The sequence below is a fragment of the Ranitomeya imitator genome, chromosome 4 (assembly GCF_032444005.1).
Source record: "Ranitomeya imitator isolate aRanImi1 chromosome 4, aRanImi1.pri, whole genome shotgun sequence".
NCBI lineage: Eukaryota > Metazoa > Chordata > Amphibia > Anura > Dendrobatidae > Ranitomeya > Ranitomeya imitator.
In genome coordinates, this window is record NC_091285.1 from 83,019,545 (window position 1) to 83,039,705 (window position 20,161).

The window sequence follows — 20,161 nt, forward strand, 5'->3', positions numbered from 1 at the left end:
TACAAAATCTTTTTTGTGAAAAAAAAATATTTTTTATTTTCACGACTCTGCATTCTAAACTTCTGTGAAGCACTTGGGCATTCAAAGTTCTCACCACACATCTAGATAAGTTCCTTGGGGGGTCTAGTTTCCAAAATGGGGTCACTTGTGGGGGGTTACTACAGTTTAGGTATATCAGGGGCTCTGCAATCGCAACATAATGCCCACAGACCATTCTATCAAAGTCTGCATTCCAAAAAGGCGCTCCTTCCCTTCCGAGCTCTGCCGTGCGCCCAAACAGTAGTTTACCCCCACATACGGCGCATCAGCGTACTCGGGATAAATTGGACAACAACTATTGCAGTCCAATTTCTCCTGTTACCCTTGTGAAAATAAAAACTTGGGGGCTACAAAATCTTTTTTGTGGAAAAAAAAAATATTTTTTATTTTCACTGCTCTGCATTATAAACTTCTGTGAAGCACTTGGGCATTCAAGGTTCTCGCCACACATCTAGATAAGTTCCATGGGGGGTCTAGTTTCCAAAATGGGGTCACTTGTGGGGGATTTCTACTGTTTAGGCACATCAGGGGCTCTCCAAACGCGACATGGCGTCCGATCTCAATTCCAGCCAATTCTACAAGTAAAAAAGTAAAACGGCACTCTTTCTCTTCCAAGCTCTGCGGTGCGCCCTAACAGTGGTTTACCCCCACATATTGGGTATCGACGTACTCAGGAGAAATTGCACAACAACTTTAGTGGTCTAATTTCTCCTGTTACCCTTGTGAAAATAAAAATTTGTGGGCAAAAAGATCATTTTTGTAGAAAAAATGCAATATTTTTTTTTCACGGCTCTACGTTATAAACTTCTGTGAAGCACATGGGGGTTCAAACTGCTCGCCACACATCTAGATAAGTTCCTTAAGGGGTCTAGTTTCCAAAATGGTGTCACTTGTGGGGGGTTTCCACTGTTTAGGCACATCAGGGGCTCTCCAAACGCGACATGGCGTCCAATCTCAATTCCAGCCAATTCTACATTGAAAAAGTAAAACTGCACTCCTTCTCTTCCAAGCTCTGCGGTGCGCCCAAACAGTGGTTTACCCCCACATATTGGGTATCGACGTATTCAGGAGAAATCGCACAACAACTTTTGTGGTCTAATTTCTCCTGTTACCCTTGTGAAAATAAGAATTTGTGGGCGAAAAGATCATTTTTGTGTAAACAAAAGCGATTTTTTTATTTTCACGGCTCTACGTTATAAACTTCTGTGAAGCACTTGGGGGTTCAAAGTGCTCACCACACATCTAGATAAGTTCCTTAAGGGGTCTAGTTTCCAAAATGGTGTCACTTGTGGGGGGTTTCCACTGTTTAGGCACATCAGGGGCTCTCTAAACGTGACATGGCGTCCGATCTCAATTCCAGCCAATTCTGCATTGAAAAAGTCAAACGGCGCTCCTTCACTTCTAAGTTCTGCGGTGCGCCCAAACAGTGGTTTACCCCCACATATGGGGTATTGGCGTATTCAGGAGAAATTGCATAACAAAATTTATGGTTACATTTCTGTTTTTACACTTGTGAAAATAAAAAAAATGGTTCTGAATTAAGATGTTTGCAAAAAAAAGTTAAATGTTCATTTTTTCCTTCCACATTGTTTCAGTTCCTGTGAAGCACGTAAAGGGTTAATAAACTTCTTGAATGTGGTTTTGAGAACCTTGAGGGGTGTAGTTTTTAGAATGGTGTCACACTTCATTATTTTCTATCATATAGACCCCTCAAAATGACTTCAAATGTGATGTGGTCCCTAAAAAAAAATGGTGTTGTAAAAATGAGAAATTGCTGGTCAACTTTTAACCCTTATAACTCCCTAACAAAAAAAAATTTTGTTTCCAAAATTGTGCTGATGTAAAGTAGACATGTGGGAAATGTTATTTATTAACTATTTTTCGTGACAGATCTCTCTGATTTAAGGGCATAAAAATACAAAGTTTGAAAATTGCAAAATTTTAAAAATTTTCGCCATATTTCCGTTTTTTTTCCATAAATAATCGCAAGTAATATCGAAGAAATGTTACCACTAACATGAAGTACAATATGTCACGAAAAAACAATCTCAGAATCAGCGGGATCCGTTGAAGCGTTCCAGAGTTATAACCTCATAAAGTGACAGTGGTCAGAATTGCAAAAATTGGCCTGGTCATTAAGTAACAAATTGGCTCTGTCACTAAGGGGTTAAATCCTGTTCTTTCACTAAAGGATGGGTCATCCGTGTCAGATTGGTGGCGGACCAACACTGACAACATCACCAATCAGCTGAAATATGCTCCGGCAGCCACTGGATGTAAGTGCTTTGAACTGCGCTGCATGTGTAATGGCTGCTGCAGACTATGAAGGGTTCTGCAGTATCCGGCAGCTGCTGCTACACATTCAGTGTGCTTACATCTGGCCGGGGCACCTCAGCAACAGATGACAGCTGGTTGGTTGGGGAGCCAGGTGTTGGATTCTCTCCCCCACCCCCCAACACATGTAATATTGATTATCTATTTTATGGATAGGCCATTTAATATGTTGTGACCAGCCAACCCCTATAAATGTGTGTTGTATTTTTTTAATGTTTATAAATACAATTAAAATCTTGAATTTTTACACTGATCACAAAGATTTAATACTAAACTCACAGTGCCTGTTCCTTCTTGGACATTGGTTGCAATAGACTAGTTCTGACTCATTGACTTTACAGGGAAAGCTTTGTTGGCATGATCTAGGCAAAGGTCAGAATATCACCTACTTTAAATGATGCATCCTGCTGTATCTTTTGTATGCAGATGTGTTCTCTGCCTTTGTAATGATTGAGAATACTGAATGTGTTATGTACAGAACAGAAATTGGATATCAAATGAGTTATATGAAAATGTTTAAATCAGGTATTTATTAAATGTGTTTTTTTTTCATTTTCTGATTACACATTCCCTTTTAAGAAGCTAGGATTACAGTACACTAATAAATATCCCTTCTTACTAGTTTAGCTTTGTGTAGAACTATCCATGTAATGACACAAGTTGGATCCATACTGGGCACATTGAAAGAAAATAATTGATGTAGAAAATGTCTTGATATTTCACATTTGTTTTTTCTTTTTTTTCTATACTATAGGGATGGTTCAACCTGTTCAGCCTACTCCACCACAGAACCCTAAAATTGCAAGGAATGCATACCCGTCATTACCACCGGGCTACCAGAATGTTTTCCCATCAGGTGGCCAAGGATTAACACCCACCAGCCAGCAGTATCCCAACAGACCACAACCGCTATCACAGGTAGAATATATGGCGGGTATCTACCCGGCTGCAATCATTACATTGCTATAGAGCAGTGTTCCCCAACTCCGCTCCTCAAGAGCCACCAAGGGGTCATGATGATTGCATCACATGGGCAATGCCAAGGAAATCCTGAGAACATGACCTGTTGGGGGACACTAGTTTAGAGTGTCTCTTAGATAGAAGACCATCACTGGCAGTTACCATAATATGTCAGACTATATAATGCACGTTACCATAAAACGCTCTCCAGGTTTAGGCAGCAGAAAATAACAAAAAACATTTTTTCCTATTTATAAATACTTCCCTTGCCATGTAAAGTGGAGGGGTCATTGGCCAGCACAGAGCCACATAGTATATTGCACAGCGACGGAGTATACAGCACAGAGCCACGTAGTATAGCATAGGCAGCATTAATAGTAAATAGTTGGGGACACACAGGGTTAATAGCAGCGGTAACAGAGTGCGTTACGCCGCGGGCCGTTACCGCTGCCATTAACCCTGTGAGAGCGGTGAGTGGAGTGGATTACGGAGCGGGCGCCGGGCAGTGAGTGTAGGGGAGGGACTAATCGGACTGTGGCCGTCGTTGATTGGTCGCGGCAGCCATGACAGGCAGCTGCCGAGACCAATCAGCGAACGAATAACCGTGACAGAAGGACAGACAGACGGAAGTGACCCTTAGACAATTATATAGTGTGTGTATATATATATATATATACAGTGGGGCAAAAAAGTATTTAGTCAGTCAGCAATAGTGCAAGTTCCACCACTTAAAAAGATGAGAGGCGTCTGTAATTTACATGATAGGTAGACCTCAACTATGGGAGACAAACTGAGAAAAAAAAATCCAGAAAATCACATTGTCTGTTTTTTTATCATTTTATTTGCATATTATGGTGGAAAATAAGTATTTGGTCAGAAACAAACAATCAAGATTTCTGGCTCTCACAGACCTGTAACTTCTTCTTTAAGAGTCTCCTCTTTCCTCCACTCATTACCTGTAGTAATGGCACCTGTTTAAACTTGTTATCAGTATAAAAAGACACCTGTGCACACCCTCAAACAGTCTGACTCCAAACTCCACTATGGTGAAGACCAAAGAGCTGTCAAAGGACACCAGAAACAAAATTGTAGCCCTGCACCAGGCTGGGAAGACTGAATCTGCAATAGCCAACCAGCTTGGAGTGAAGAAATCAACAGTGGGAGCAATAATTAGAAAATGGAAGACATACAAGACCACTGATAATCTCCCTCGATCTGGGGCTCCACGCAAAATCCCACCCCGTGGGGTCAGAATGATCACAAGAACGGTGAGCAAAAATCCCAGAACCACGCGGGGGACCCTAGTGAATGAACTGCAGAGAGCTGGGACCAATGTAACAAGGCCTACCATAAGTAACACACTACGCCACCATGGACTCAGATCCTGCACTGCCAGATGTGTCCCACTGCTTAAGCCAGTACATGTCCGGGCCCGTCTGAAGTTTGCTAGAGAGCATTTGGATGATCCAGAGGAGTTTTGGGAGAATGTCCTATAGTCTGATGAAACCAAACTGGAACTGTTTGGTAGAAACACAACTTGTCGTGTTTGGAGGAAAAAGAATACTGAGTTGCATCCATCAAACACCATACCTACTGTAAAGCATGGTGGTGGAAACATCATGCTTTGGGGCTGTTTCTCTGCAAAGGGGCCAGGACGACTGATCCGGGTACATGAAAGAATGAATGGGGCCATGTATCGTGAGATTTTGAGTGCAAACCTCCTTCCATCAGCAAGGGCATTGAAGATGAAACGTGGCTGGGTCTTTCAACATGACAATGATCCAAAGCACACTGCCAGGGCAACGAAGGAGTGGCTTCGTAAGAAGCATTTCAAGGTCCTGGAGTGGCCTAGCCAGTCTCCAGATCTCAACCCTATAGAAAACCTTTTGGAGGGAGTTGAAAGTCCGTGTTGCCAAGCGAAAAGCCAAAAACATCACTGCTCTAGAGGAGATCTGCATGGAGGAATGGGCCAACATACCAACAACAGTGTGTGGCAACCTTGTGAAGACTTACAGAAAACGTTTGACCTCTGTCATTGCCAACAAAGGATATATTACAAAGTATTGAGATGAAATTTTGTTTCTGACCAAATACTTATTTTCCACCATAATATGCAAATAAAATGTTAAAAAAACAGAAATGTGATTTTCTGGATTTTTTTTTCTCAGTATGTCTCCCATAGTTGAGGTCTACCTATGATGTAAATTACAGACGCCTCTCATCTTTTTAAGTGGTGAAACTTGCACTATTGCTGACTGACTAAATACTTTTTTGCCCCACTGTATATACACACACACGCAGGGCCGCGCTTAGTAACCCGATGTAGATGTGTGTAGAAATGTTTGCCATTGGTGATACGTCTGCCGTTTTCTGCACACCTTACCGGTAGCACTGTGTCCTTTCTCATTTGTAGCCGAACATTGGAGTGAACAGTTTGGTGTCATCAGTAGGAGGATTGAGTATTCATCAAGCTCAGCAGCTGGATGAGCTTCGGGCTGTAAATCTTCTCCAAGAGAGGAACATACTACCACCAACCTCCCTCAAGGCCCCCACACCTTGTCTGCAGGAAGATATCCAGAGACTGAATTGCAGCCCAGAGTAAGTATCTTCCATTGTTCTGTTTGGTCATGATCGCGTTACTCCGCCACAGAACCAGCCATCAGTGCTGACATGTCCGTTTCCCTAGAAAGGAAACCATTCTGGACTGCCCTTTCCTAGGACTCCGCTTGTGCTGCTCTGTTACTCCTCCTCAGCACTTGTCAGAGCTGACAATTGGGTGATACAGTGGTTTTATTTAAAGGGCAATGTGACAGCATTGATTGGACAGCATCAGTGTGCGGCACTAATGTTAACAGCCAGCTCTGTTTTCCATGAGGAATAATACACTACCCCTTTCCTACATGGGTGTACATTTACGCCGATGTCTGACTCGCTCCCTTTAATGTGGGCTTCGGCAGTGAGGCCACATCTTTCCTGGCACATGTGAGCTGTTTTGGACAGCTTACATATGCTTGGAACAGCTGCAGGTGGAATGGTGATCCACCCGCAGCTATTAACCCGTTATATGCTGCCTTCAAACCCTGACCGTGGCATTTAACATGCACTGCCGGCTATCAGGCCAGAAATCCGCCCATCGGTGTTACCGCGACATTGCATTGAAACGCAATAACGGGTGAACAAAAGAACGTATCTGCACCAAAATGGTATTATTAAAAACGTCAGCTCGGAGATCACAAAAAATGGAGACGCGACAGGTAATGGAAAATGGCGCAATTTTTCAAATGATATACTCCTTGATAAAACCACTAGGCGAAACGTATGCTGGAGTCACAGGAGCCACAGGATACTGACTACTAGTGTATACGGTATATAATTATTTTTCACTTCCTTTCTCTTTATGCCTCCTTATTATGGTTTACATATAATTGGCTATCTGTATGGAAGTGTTTTCCCTATTACTGTGCCATTTAGTCACTACACCCTTCATTAATATTTCTGTGCAAAGTGGTCTCCTTATATTTTGGCGTTTGGTTTACCTCCATCCTCATATGGTTTTAATTGTTTCCTACATTTTAATATTATGGCTTAATAAAAATTATTTTCATATACCTTTTTTGATTTGGTTTATTCACTGTTTTGGAGTAGGTATTTTTTCTTCACCTTTTGTTGTTTCAAAAAATACAAATATTAAGTAAACAGGCATGGCAGATAAGAGATAATCTTAACAGGCCTCTTAGGGTAGGTCCAGGAAATATATCACTGCTTAAAACCTTAACTGGGTTTTCCAGTTTTCGGAAGATGGACCCCATACAGTTCCAATAATGTAAAATCTCAGGCTCCTGGTACTCTTCCTCCCCCACTCCAGTGCTGGCTCTCTGACTATGGCCTCAGTAGTGACGTCACATCACCGCTGCAGCCCATCACTGAGCTCAGCAGTCTATGCCGTCTGCATAGACAGAGTTGCAGCCACACTGTGAGCTGTGGGATACCATACTCGCCAGCACGATCTGACTTTATTTCATCACCGGAACATTTGGGATCTAATCTTTTAAAAGTGAAAAACTTAGACTTTTTTTTTCTTTAACTTGATTTCTAAATGAAAAGTTAAGCAACCTTACAAACAGTTTTTATTATAAATGTTTTACAATTTTGTGCTGCAGAGTGTCCGTAAGTTCATGTTCTGCTAAATGCTTTTGCATAGAAAAAAATCTTAAAAATCCATCCTGCTCGGTTCTGGTCCGCTCTTACCAGCCTTTGTCTCTGTGTTAGGCCAGGCTCACACAAGCGTTTTAAGTGGATTATCTGTACAGCCTTATAGGTGAACATGGCAGCATCCTAGATCCACATTCGGAGCTTGCATCCAGCCTGTATTGCAGGAAGAGACACTCGCACATGAGAAAAAGTCTATCACTTGGATCAGGCTGCACTGCACATCAGTGGGTCTGAAAGTGAATGAAAAATTCAAATTGTGTCAACGTGTAAAATCATATGTTCCATGTCAAAGGTATCCATCACTTTGATTTACCTTTCAGGGTATGTGCACTCACTGTGGTTTTCCTGTGCGTAGCCGCTGCAGGGAAACAGTGGTCTTTTTCTTGAAGTGGCTCTGCGGTTGTGTTTGTTGATCTCGTAGTTTTTCTTCTATTTAAGCCTTTAGTCACACTAAAAGACTTACCAACGATCACGACCAGCGATACGACCTGGCTGTGATAGTTGGTAAGTCGTTGTGTGGTCGCTGGGGAGCTGTCACACAGACCGCTCTCTCCAGCGACCAACGATCAGGGGAACGACTTCGGCATCGTTGAAACTGTCTTCAACGATGCTGAAGTCCCCCTGCAGCACCCGGGTAACCAGGGTAAACATCTGGTTACTAAGTGCAGGGCCGCGCTTAGTAACCTGATATTTACCCTGATTACCATTGTAAAAGTAAAAAAAAACACTACATACTCACATTCTGATGTCTGTCAAGTCCCCCACCAGCGTCCACAGGGTTAAAACTGCTTTCGGCAAGAGCGCTGCTAATGCACGCACTCCGGCCAAGAGCTTCCCTGCACTGTGTCAGCGCCGGCAGTAACAGCGGTGACGTCACCGCTGTGCTCTGCTTTACGGCCGGCGCTGACACAGTGCAGGGAAGCTCTCGGCCGGAGTGCTGCCCTGCGCTTAGTAACCCGATATTTACCCTGGTTACAAGTGAACACATCGCTGGATCGGCGTCACACACGCCGATCCAGCGATGACAGCGGGTGATCAGTGACCAAAAAATGGTCCTGATCATTCCCCAACGACCAACGATCTCCCAGCAGGGGCCTGATCGTTGGTCGCGGTCACACATAACGAGATCGTTAGCGGGATTGTTGCTATGTCACCAAAAGCGTGACATTGCAACAATATCGTTAATGATATCGTTATAGTATAAAGCTGGAGTCACACATACCTGGAGAAGAATAAACCTGTCCCTTCCCAACTCTGAGGCAGCTGAAAGAAGCAACAAAGGACTGAACGTGGGCATAACAATGTTCATATCTTTCTGGCAGTTTCCTGGCGTAGCTGCCTTTTTAAAACACATGTTTTGCATGTAATCTTTTGACTTATTTTCTACTAATTTTATGTGATGTTTCATTTTGATTGACATTTCTTATGAGTATTAACCCTTGCTGTTCTGTCTGCAAACAGTTCACCGTAACCTGCCTCTTTTTCCTTTTCCCGTGCTCCTTCTCATAGGCTGTTCCGCTGTACGTTAACCAACATCCCTCAGACACAGGCGCTACTGAATAAAGCCAAGCTGCCCCTCGGCCTCCTGCTGCATCCATTCAAAGATCTGTCGGTAAGGGAACATAAAATGTGGCGAAATCTTCTGCCAAGCAGAGAGCATTGTGCTGATGGTTTTCAATACATTATGTATGTATAAAGGCTGCGTTTGGCTTTTACTACTAAATGCGATTTTATTGTTGCAGTATGTGTAAAATAATGAATGGTGGGGTTCCAAGCCCACCGATCCTTCTCACTGCATGCACATACATGACCACCATTTCATCCCCACTCGCAGCGATCGCTGATAGGCGTTGGAATGGCGCGGAGGTCACTCTTTTCCTAGTGATTTTACATTTATCAACTATGCTGTTTCTTTGAGGGATTAACCCTGTAAAGTTGTTCACCTGTAGGACTTTCCATCAATTTGTCGTTACTTTCTCTTCCCAGCAACTGCCGGTTGTAACATCCAGTACTATCGTCAGATGTCGCTCTTGTCGGACGTACATCAATCCCTTTGTCAGTTTTCTGGACCAAAGGCGATGGAAATGCAATTTGTGCTACCGAGTAAATGATGGTAACTGGATTTACACTTTCTTGGATGTATTTGCTGATATCTCCAGGAACCATAATATTTGACCTTTTCTACCTATATCCTCCCAGTGCCTGAAGAGTTTATGTACAACCCAGTAACAAGAGTGTATGGTGAGCCCCACAAAAGGCCCGAAGTGCAGAATGCCACGATTGAGTTTATGGCCCCATCTGAATACATGGTAACGTTGCTCCTTTTGCTAATATCACAGCTCATGTACTTTACTTATCTCCCGTATGTTCTGTATATTTTTTTTTTTTACTTTTATGAACTGAATTGTGAATGTTATATTTAATGCAGTATTCCCTTCTTGCACATTAATGACGTATGTGAAAGATATGCCGTAGACGTGAGGCCTCATCTACCTTTACCTCCGTGTGCTGCTGCCAGTGCAGAGGGGCCTGAATTCACCAAAAATGAGTGTGCATTCTGACCACCGCTCTATTAACGATGACCGGTCAAGATGGATACCCATCCCATTGGTGTGCCTAACATCTACAATACGTTATCGCCTGTCCCGTACACGTGCCATGAATGTACAGGATGGGGATACATGTGAGCGGGCACACTAACCAGCTCTTCAGTGACCAACAATACACTATGTATATAAATCAAGTATGCTTATTTTGAAGCATGAATTTTGCAGAATACTCTATGTAATGGGACAATACAACATTTACAGAATAACCCCTTCCTGGAATCTGCTGTACATCTGTAGTGCGTATATGGAGCGGGCTCACAAGCTGAGCCTGCCGTATAGCCAGCAGATAATGGCTGTTACATCCAGGATCTGCCTCTCATAGCTGTGTGTGAAGCAAAGCTCTGCTTGCGTCTGTTGACCTCTTAAAGGCCGCTGTCAATCTGATAGCGACTTTATCAGCGCATCGGCATGAGGGTGCGTCATTTTATGCTCCCATCAGATGTTTGCTATTATATTTCAGTGAAGTATTTTTGTATGTCTTTTTCCTACTGGGCTAGAAGTGGGGGTGTCTGATGGACACCTCTCCATTACTAACACCAGGGCTTGATGGCGGCTGTGTTTTTGCACCGTTCACAGCTGACATAAGCCTTAAGTCTCATTACTCCGATTGCCGAAGAGCCGGGCAGAGCTGGGGGCAGATGTGCAGTTGTATTTTTAGGCTGGGAAGGGTCAAATAGCCAGGGACATCCTCAGTCTGCTAATATCAGCTGACCGCTTTCTGCTTTAATTTTGCTGGTTACAAACAATGGGAAAGGGGGACTCCATGTAAATTTTCTCATTTATTTAATCATAAAAAGCTGTCCAATAAGCTCCACAGTGTGCAATTTTATAATATGTTGGCAGAGTTGTTCAATTATGTCTATTGGTCTATTTGTATGTCTGTCTACATATTTGTGTATGTATTTGTCTATCTCTATAGCATTCATTGCTGTCCAAAAACAGCTTGCAAACACGTGCATATTTTACTCTGCATTTTTCCTGCCAAGAGCTGCAGAAATGGTGCAGAATGTTTTCATCCAAATACTCCTTACTTGATTTTACTTTTATTGGCAAAACTCCTTTTACCTTTCCCCTTTATTTTCCAGTTGCGTCCCCCTCAGCCTCCTGTGTACCTGTTTATGTTGGATGTGTCCCACAATGCCATAGAGACGGGCTATCTCAGCACGGTTTGTCAGATTTTACTTGACAATCTGGAATGGTGAGTAGAAGCACTATAAATGTGAATGTTTGTCAGTACTGTTATTCTCTTCTAGACACTTTCTTACACATCATGAAGATGTGTATGTAGCAACGTACATTTTTTTTTTCCCCATGTATACATTTACCCATTATCTACTAGATGGAGGCCTGATGCTATCTCATCGGGAGGGCGGTAATGTCACGATGGGGGCAGGCATGCGGCGCTGTTGTTGCCTAATGGCATCCTTTGATAATCTAATGACTTTTGCGTCAGGGGACTCATGTGCTTGACGCCTATGCTTATATGCATTGTTTTTGTCCCAGCGATGCTGTTGCTCTTCAAGAGTCTCATTTGCCCTTTGTTGTCTTCGACGTTGTGCCTCTGCTCTATCCTTTCATTGGTGTACTTTTTATGAGGAGCCATGTTGGCATTGATATTTGCTTTTTAAAGGGGTTTTCCCACGAACAAAAGTTCAGTTTAAAAATTGTCTGTGTCTGACCGTGTACAGAACATACCACAGCACCTGGGCATGGGAGGAAGCAAAAGACAATACTGACATTACAGCAGGAGATCGCAGAGGATACATTTTGTGAGGTAAAATATATTTTAATAAGTCAGTGAAATATTTTACCTCACAAAATGAATCCTCTGTGATCCCCTGCTGTAATGTCAGTATTGTCTTTTGCTTCCTCCCTTACCCAGGAGATGTGGTATGCTCTGTACACGGTCAGACACAGTCAATTTTTAAAATGAACTTTCGTTCGTGGGAAAACCCCTTTATTGTGACCGGCTTCCTCTGCCTGTAGACACGTCGTGCATCTGCCGCTGGGATCAGCCGAATGATTCACTGCACCTGCGCCTAATTCGCACAGACGTAGTAAATCAGACCGCCACCATCTTTGTGCAGACAGATGGCAGCAGTCACATTAAGACTGTGCATGCGCTCCTCATGTACAAAGATGTCGGCAGTCAGTGAATCATTCGGCTGATCCCGGTGGCGGCGTGTTCACGACGGGGTTCCACTGGGGGTACCGCGCAAGAGGCTGTGTGAGTGGTGCGTATAGTGTGTGTATGTGTGGTGCGACTGTGTTCCGCTGGTGGTACCACGCAATAGGTTGGTACCAGCAGCAGTTTCCATATTGAGACACCCATCACTTTGGGTGTCCCAATATGGCAGTTGGTGAACTTCCTCCGCATGGAATTCTGGGATACGGTGACATCTGGACCAAACAGGAAATTTAAAACCTTACAAAGCAATTATATAAAGAGATGGTGCTATATTCACAGACTATTTCACAGACCGTGTGTCTGTGCAAAACTCCCAAGACATGTCTATTTTCTTCTGTCAGCACGGAAGACCGGGGCCAGTAGAAGTCTATGGGCCAGTTTATAAACACATACAGCACTCTGATGGCATGAGTGTACAATCTGTACTGTCCATGATTAACACTGCAAAGTATAGGAGAAGCTCTGTCCTTTTTGTCCATCCGTCATTAATACTGATGGTAACAAAGGACACATGGATGATGGACAGACAGATTACACTTATGGTAAAAAATGGACACACTGATACCGGTACCATGTGAATGAGGTCTCAATGTATGTCTCCAGCGTGCAGCAGAATTTACCGGCTCTATTTCTTGGTTTCCGGAATCTTTTGCCATCCTAGTCTAATCCTCCTTCCCTCTCTCTAAAGGGAGTGCTGCCCAGCAACGTTTTGGGGCTGACACACCTTGAGAAGATTGCGTACTGATGTCAGTACAGGGGTGGTGAGGAACACGAAATGTGTCCTCACATCCCCAGTGCAGTCTGTGACATGAATGTGTAGGTCATTGAGATATAGGGACCTCTTCCCAGAACAAAAAGTCCAGAAACGGACATCAGGTCCCTGCTGTGTACCATGACCCTACAGAAAACTCTAAGCAAAGAACGGTATGATGGAGTAAATCCCACGAGATTGGCGGTACTGGTAGAATGATTTCATTGTATGATAAAGTGTTTCTAGAAGGTAAAATTAAACATTTACATAAAAAATGAAATCGAGGTTGTACCTTTACTGGCCTGCAACATATACTGTATTAGAACAGGAGAACATACGAGCTATAGTAGGTAGATGTAGATACAACAACTAATTTTTATTCAAAATTGCACATAAATAATGTTACACTCACCCCACCCCGGTACTTTCCAACTCCCACCATTGGTAAGCCTGTGCTGGTTTAGTACATAGGTTATGTTTATGTGAGACAATAATAGGATGCCAGTATATAGGCTCAGTTGGTGGGTCACCCGGTCTATGCCGGAATACTTTGCACATGCACTTTAGAGGGTCCTATACAGGCATATGATAGGGTTAGTTTGGCGGTCTGGGGCTACCCTGAAGTTTTCAGTCTTTGTACTTGTATCATTTTATATGTATAGTGCTGTAATATATATGTGTAACATTATTTATGTGCAATTTTGAATAAAAATTAGTTGTTGTATCTACATCTACCTACTATAGCTCGTATGTTCTCCTGTTCTAATATGTTGCCTCGAGTGGGTAGTTTTTCTTGCTGGATAGGCTATATTTAGCCTGCATGGTAGATAAAATATGTCTAAGAGGTTTTTGTGGCAACATATACTGTATGTGGCTAATATAAAAATATGTATATTTTCGTTTGCTTTTATAACACCCAACATATTTTGCAGTACTAAACTTGTAATATCATCACTTGCTGTCACTATTGAAATTCCCTATTGGTTTGGGAAGAGTATGGGGTACCTTAAGGAGAACATACAAACTCCATAAATGTTATTGGTCAGATTGAAACCAAGGATCTTGATGCTGCAAGGCAATAGTGCGAACCACTGAGCCACCCTAACATAGTAACATAGTTAGCAAGGCTGAAAAAGACATTTGTCCATCCAGTTCAGCCTATATTCCATCATAATAAATCCCCAGATCTACGTCCTTCTACAGAACCTAATAATTGTATGATACAATATTGTTCTGCTCCAGGAAGACATCCAGGCCTCTCTTGAACCCCTCGACTGAGTTCGCCATCACCACCTCCTCAGGCAAGCAATTCCAGATTCTCACTGCCCTAACAGTAAAGAATCCTCTTCTATGTTGGTGGAAAAACCTTCTCTCCTCCAGACGCAAAGAATGCCCCCTTGTGCCCGTCACCTTCCTTGGTATAAACAGATCCTCGGAGAGCTATTTGTGTTGTCCCCTTATATACTTATACCTGGTTATTAGATCGCCCCTCAGTCGTCTTTTTTTCTAAGCTAAATAATCCTAATTTTGCTAATCTCTCTGGGTATTGTAGTTCCCCCATCCCCTTTATTAAGTTTGTTGCCTGCTGCCCAGGAGTATGTTTTTAGACCAGATTCAGATGACCATAGGAAAACTCCTCATTTTTTTGTATCCCCATTGTTATCTGAACATGCCTTTATTGCCTTTATGCTGCTTCCCAAGTTACCCATGATTGCAGTTGCCCTGTTGTTGCCAGTAAAGCTTTAGTCGCATCTTGGTAAAGTTCTGCTTGGCATTTTTGTAACGGCACTGGAGTCTTTATGGCCAGTAGAGCCTCATGCACATGACCAAACGCTGACTGTTTTTGCTTTGAATACCACTTGTGTGGAAGTAAATTGTCATGTAACGAACCATCACTGGCTTTTCCAAACTCTCTTCTTCCCATACAGGCTTCCTGGCAACACAAGGACGAAGATTGGCTTCATCACATTTGACAGCACAATCCATTTCTACAGTTTACAGGAGGGATTGTCACAGCCCCAAATGTTAGTGGTGTCTGATATCGATGGTAAGTACTTTCCGTGCTCCTTGTGCTTAGCTGGGGAGACATGCTATCGGCATCTGACTCCATTCATTGATGCTACGTCTCTCCTGGCAGAACTGGTGGGGAGGAAGGTAAGGAGAGTCCGCCACTAGGTAGTAACTGTCACCGATTATAGTGGTCACAATGCCCAATAATGCGTGTGCTCTGGATTCCTTTAGGCTACTTTCACACTTCCGTTGGTACGGGCCCATCACAAAGCGTCTGCGCAACGTACCGATGGACAGTGGTGATTTTCTGCACTAGTTGGGGAGCGACGCAGTGTTTCAACGCATAGAAAATAGCCGACAGCACAACTGATATAAGGATGCCCGTCCTAGTCCTGCTCGAAAAAGACCTATATGGTTGAATCGTTGCATTTGGCACAATAAAGGACTTTTTATACTTCACCTGGATTGGATGCTGTCCTTCACTTTGCTGCAGTGTTCCAACGCGTCCGCTGCCCATAGTAAACTCCCAGGGAGGAGGGGGTGGAGTTCCGGCCGGGCATGCACAGTTTAAAATGCACGCCACGACGTACGAAAAAACGTTCCCTTGAACGTTTTTTCGCTACGACGGTCCTCCAAATACCGACGCATCCAGTGCATGGAACGTGTGTCCATACGTCGCGATGCATCGGTAATACAAGTCTATGTGGAAAAAAACGCATCCAACAATGACGCATAGCAATGGATTTCAAAAAACGTAAATGTGAAAGTAGCCTTACTATTCATATTGTGGCCAACTAACCCCAGCCACTCGCTGCTGATGGACATTATCACACAGTATCTCGCTTTATATAGCGCCTACGTATTCTGCTGCACTTTACAAATCAGCAGGTACATGGTCAAACAGAACCTACACTACCTCATGACAAAAGACCGTGCTTAACCCCTTCACGCCACAGCCCTTTTTCTCTTTTGCTTTTGTGTTTTGCTCCCCTTCTTCCCAGAGCCACAACTTTTATTTTTCCGTAAATATGGCCGTGTGAGGGCTTGCTTTTTGCAGGACGAGTTGTACTTTTGAACAACATCATTGGTTTTACCATGTCATGTACTCGAAAACGGGAAAATAATTCCAAGAGTGGAGAAATTGCAAAAAAGTGCAATTCCACATGTGTTGTTTTTTTTTTTTATACCATGTTCACCAAATGCTAAACTGACTTGTCATTATGATTCTCCAGGTCATTACGAGTTCATAGACACCAAACATGTACGGGTTCTTTTTTTTATTTAAGTGGTGGAAAGAATCCAAAGTTTGTATTAAAAAAAAAAAATGCCTCATTTTCTAAGACTACTAAACCCATAGAAAAACGGAGTTCAAGTCCAAAATATTATAAAAGTGAAAATCATTTTTATTTGTAACACATATAAATTCTTTACATAAAATCTCCAAGAAATGTATAGTTTTTAAACATGCTCAGCAAGGGAACAACCGGTACCAGACCTGTGTGACCTATCACACCTGCTCAATATATAAAGTAAAGTGCTCTGTGCCTATGTCAAAGATATCATGGGACCCAGAATCCCCTAGGACCAAGTACACATATCACATATCCCATAATCAGAGGTGTCTCCTTAAGAAATCAGCCCACATTTAGTAATATGTCCTAGGTATGATTCCTTACCCATGTAGCAGATGTAAAACGATCACACAGTACTGTCACATCTGCCATCTGCTAAGGAAATCCTGAAAACCTGACCTGTTGGGGGGCGCCTTGAGCACTGGCATTTGGGAAACGCTGATATACAGTATGTAGTACAGAACCCCAGCATAGCATGCTCAGAAACCCAAACACTTTAACTTTTTTTGCAATCATAAAAACCTGATATAACTGGCTGGTTTTCTGATGATACATTCCTTTAATAGTTTGCTCAATGCTTGGATATAGTTAAAGCGGACCCTTTACCAGTTTGAACATGTTAAACTGGCCATATTATGGAATAGTGCAAAGCTGAGTAAAAAATAATAAAAACTTCCTTTTTAATGTCTCCTCTTCATTGAGGAGATATTACCTTGTAAATTTTAGATTATAATTTATGATAGGCTCAAAACTGTGATACCAGAGATTTTTTTTCCAAGTGGGTGTACTTTTTTCTTTGTATGATGTTGATCAAGCAGAAGCATGCAGCAACATACAGTGGGGAGGGGGGGCATGCCCCTTTAATGGCTTTGGTCAAGCCTTCCTGCTTGACTCATGTAATGAGTCTGATCTCACTGTGGAGTGATTACATGTGGGGGGACCAGAGGTCTGTATGATTCCATACACTTCTTCAGCTTTAATCTCACAGCGGTCAGTGTGGGGGGAGGGTATGCAAGAGAGCGGCTTGCACTGTGGAGAAGAGTGTAAAGGTGTTTGTAATGAGACAAAGGTTAGCTCTGCTGTACTGTCCCTCCTCACAGTGGCTGCTGTACACACTTTATTCTCGGCCCATTATGATATATAACACAGTTTGAGCTCCTTAAACAAAATAAAACCTGTTAAAGGGAACATGTCACCCCCAAAATTGAAGGTGAGCTAAGCCCACCGGCATCAGGGGCTTATCTACAGCATTCTGTAATGCTGTAGATAAGCCCCCGATGTATCCTGAAAGATGAGAAAAAGAGGTTAGATTATACTCACGTGGGCGGACCGATCTGATGGGCTTCGCGGTCCGGGGCCTCCCATCTTCATGGGATGACGTCCTCTTGTCTTCACGCTCCGGCGCAGGCGTACTTTGTCTGCTCTGTTGAGGGCAGAGCAAAGTACTGCAGTGCTCAGGCGTCGGGCCTCTCTGACCTTTCCCTGCGCACAGCAGTACTTTGCTCTGCCCTCAACAGGGCAGACAAAGTACGCCTGCGCCGGAGACGCAGCGTAAAGACAAGAAGCGGACGTCATCGTAAGAAGATGGGAGGCCCGGGACCGGACCGTGACGCCCATCGGACCAGAACCAGACTGGGACCGCCCCTGGGTGAGTCTAGTATAATCTCTTTTTCTCATCTTTCAGAATACATCGGGGGCTTATCTATAGCATTCCAGCTTGCTGTACATAAGCCCCTGATGTCCGTGGGCTTAGCTCATCCTCGATTTTGGGGGTGACAGGTTCCTTTTAAAAGCTATAGTGAGGGCTTTTTTTATTTTTTATTCCCTGCATGTTGCTGGTTTTGATTGATCAACCTCTTGCAGAGGAAGAAATATACAACCCCAGAGACAGGTCTCTAGTAATACACAGCATAAATTATAACCTAAACTTTTCAAGCTAAAATCTCCACAACATGGAAGAGAAATTAAAAATAAATAAAAACGTATCTCAGCCGCTCAGCCACTATTCCATGTTACCAGTCTGACATGCTCAAACTGGTGAAAGGTCACTATAAGATGGTGTATACTTGAGAATTGGTCTCTGGTGCAGCATTGTCATTATTTCTCTGTTCCAATCTTCGGGTCTTAATGCTTTTTAGAAGGTGCATGTACAATGCTTAATCTTGGGGAACTTGTTGGTAAATCCAGGACTTTATATGCGTCTCTTCTGTATTCCATAAGAAGTTTTGTAGAGAGGAAAACCTGTTTGATGCCCTTGCCCCTTCATAGTACATCGCCTGCACAGCAGCTGAGATTATTTGCACCATTCCCACCATCAATGGGGTTTTCTCTCTGCTTTTACACAATCAGAACTGATTTGGTTTTCTACATTTGTTGCTCAATAACCTGTAACTCAGATTATTTGTGTCCATTTGCAGATGTGTTTATCCCAATGCCGGAGAACCTGTTGGTTAATTTAAATGAATGCAAAGAGGTATGGAATATCGTACAAATATTCGCACACGTTGTAAAATGACGAGCTTGTTTAAGAAAGGGTTCACTTCAGGTTTATGCAGTGGGTTTGATTGGATTAGTGTATCCAACGAGACCAATAAAATATGTAAGGGGCTTACCATAAATCTGCCGGGAAGTGTTACTCCATTCTATTCTTCCATTTTTGTTTTATTTCTTTCTGTTTGTTTCCTCTTTTATTTTTAGACCCCACAGGGAACATTATCCCATGGATATTTGCAGAACAGAGGAACACATTAGTCTCGGATGAAGCCCAGCTTTTAGTTGCAGTCGCTGCAGCAAATGTCACTTATGTGCGGAGTGTGCTCCACTTCTGAGCCCATTCCACACACCACGTTTTTTTCCGCATGTTTTTACATTTTAGAAAATTTTTAAAAATTATACAAAATATGAAAATTAATTAGTTTTGATAATTTCTACTTTAAACACTAGAAAGCACAGCTGATGACATTTGCCATGAAAACCTAGTGTAATACTAGGTATAATATGGCAGCAGGAAATGGGGGGGCGGGGGGGAGATCTGCTCCATGTTTCTGGTGTCACTCCTCCTCCTCCTCCTCCTTGGTGTTTGCATTAGATTAAGGCTGTGTGCACACGTTGCGTTTTTTTCACGTTTTTTCGCTATAAAAACGCATAAAAACACATACATCATGCATCCCATAATTTAGAATGCATTCCGCAATTTTTGTGCACATGATGCATTTTTTTCCGCAAAAAAAAAAAACGCAGCATGTTCATTCATTTTGCGGGTTTTTTTAGTTTTTCCTGCTATTTAATGCATTGGGAAGCTCCGGAAAAAATGCGTCAAAAACGCCCAAAACACGCGTCAAAAAAACACATGCGGATCTCTTGCAGAAAATGTCCGGTTTTGCTCAGGAAATTCCTGCAAGAAATCCTGAACGTGTGCACATAGCCTAAGGGAGGATAAAGTTTAGGATCACAGTTTGGCTCCATTTTGTTGGTGACTGCAAAATGATACCGACTTGTAGACAGTGCCACAGAACACTGGCAGCGCCGACTGTCGGTTGGTTCTGCGCTGCTCACTGTATCACACATGATTGGATTAGATACACAGCTCACCAGGCTGTAGTAAACATGATAGGATTAGATACATCTATGCTGGATGTAGCACACATGATGAGCGTTGGATACACCACTAAGTAGATTGTGCTGCAGATGTTGCTGTAAAGCCTCA

General features: G+C 42.9%; 1 protein-coding gene across 1 annotated transcript in view; it reads left to right on the top strand.

Annotated features, from left to right (window-relative positions):
• The window catches only part of SEC24A (SEC24 homolog A, COPII coat complex component), a 122,386-nt gene that overhangs the window by 70,466 nt on the left and 31,759 nt on the right, over positions 1-20,161 (top strand). Inside the window, exons 5-12 of the mRNA XM_069763851.1 lie at positions 3,128-3,291; positions 5,747-5,931; positions 9,055-9,157; positions 9,532-9,658; positions 9,745-9,854; positions 11,240-11,352; positions 15,022-15,140; positions 18,873-18,928. Of these exons, the coding sequence (XP_069619952.1) occupies positions 3,128-3,291; positions 5,747-5,931; positions 9,055-9,157; positions 9,532-9,658; positions 9,745-9,854; positions 11,240-11,352; positions 15,022-15,140; positions 18,873-18,928 (977 nt within the window). The remainder of the gene's footprint in view (positions 1-3,127; positions 3,292-5,746; positions 5,932-9,054; positions 9,158-9,531; positions 9,659-9,744; positions 9,855-11,239; positions 11,353-15,021; positions 15,141-18,872; positions 18,929-20,161) is intronic.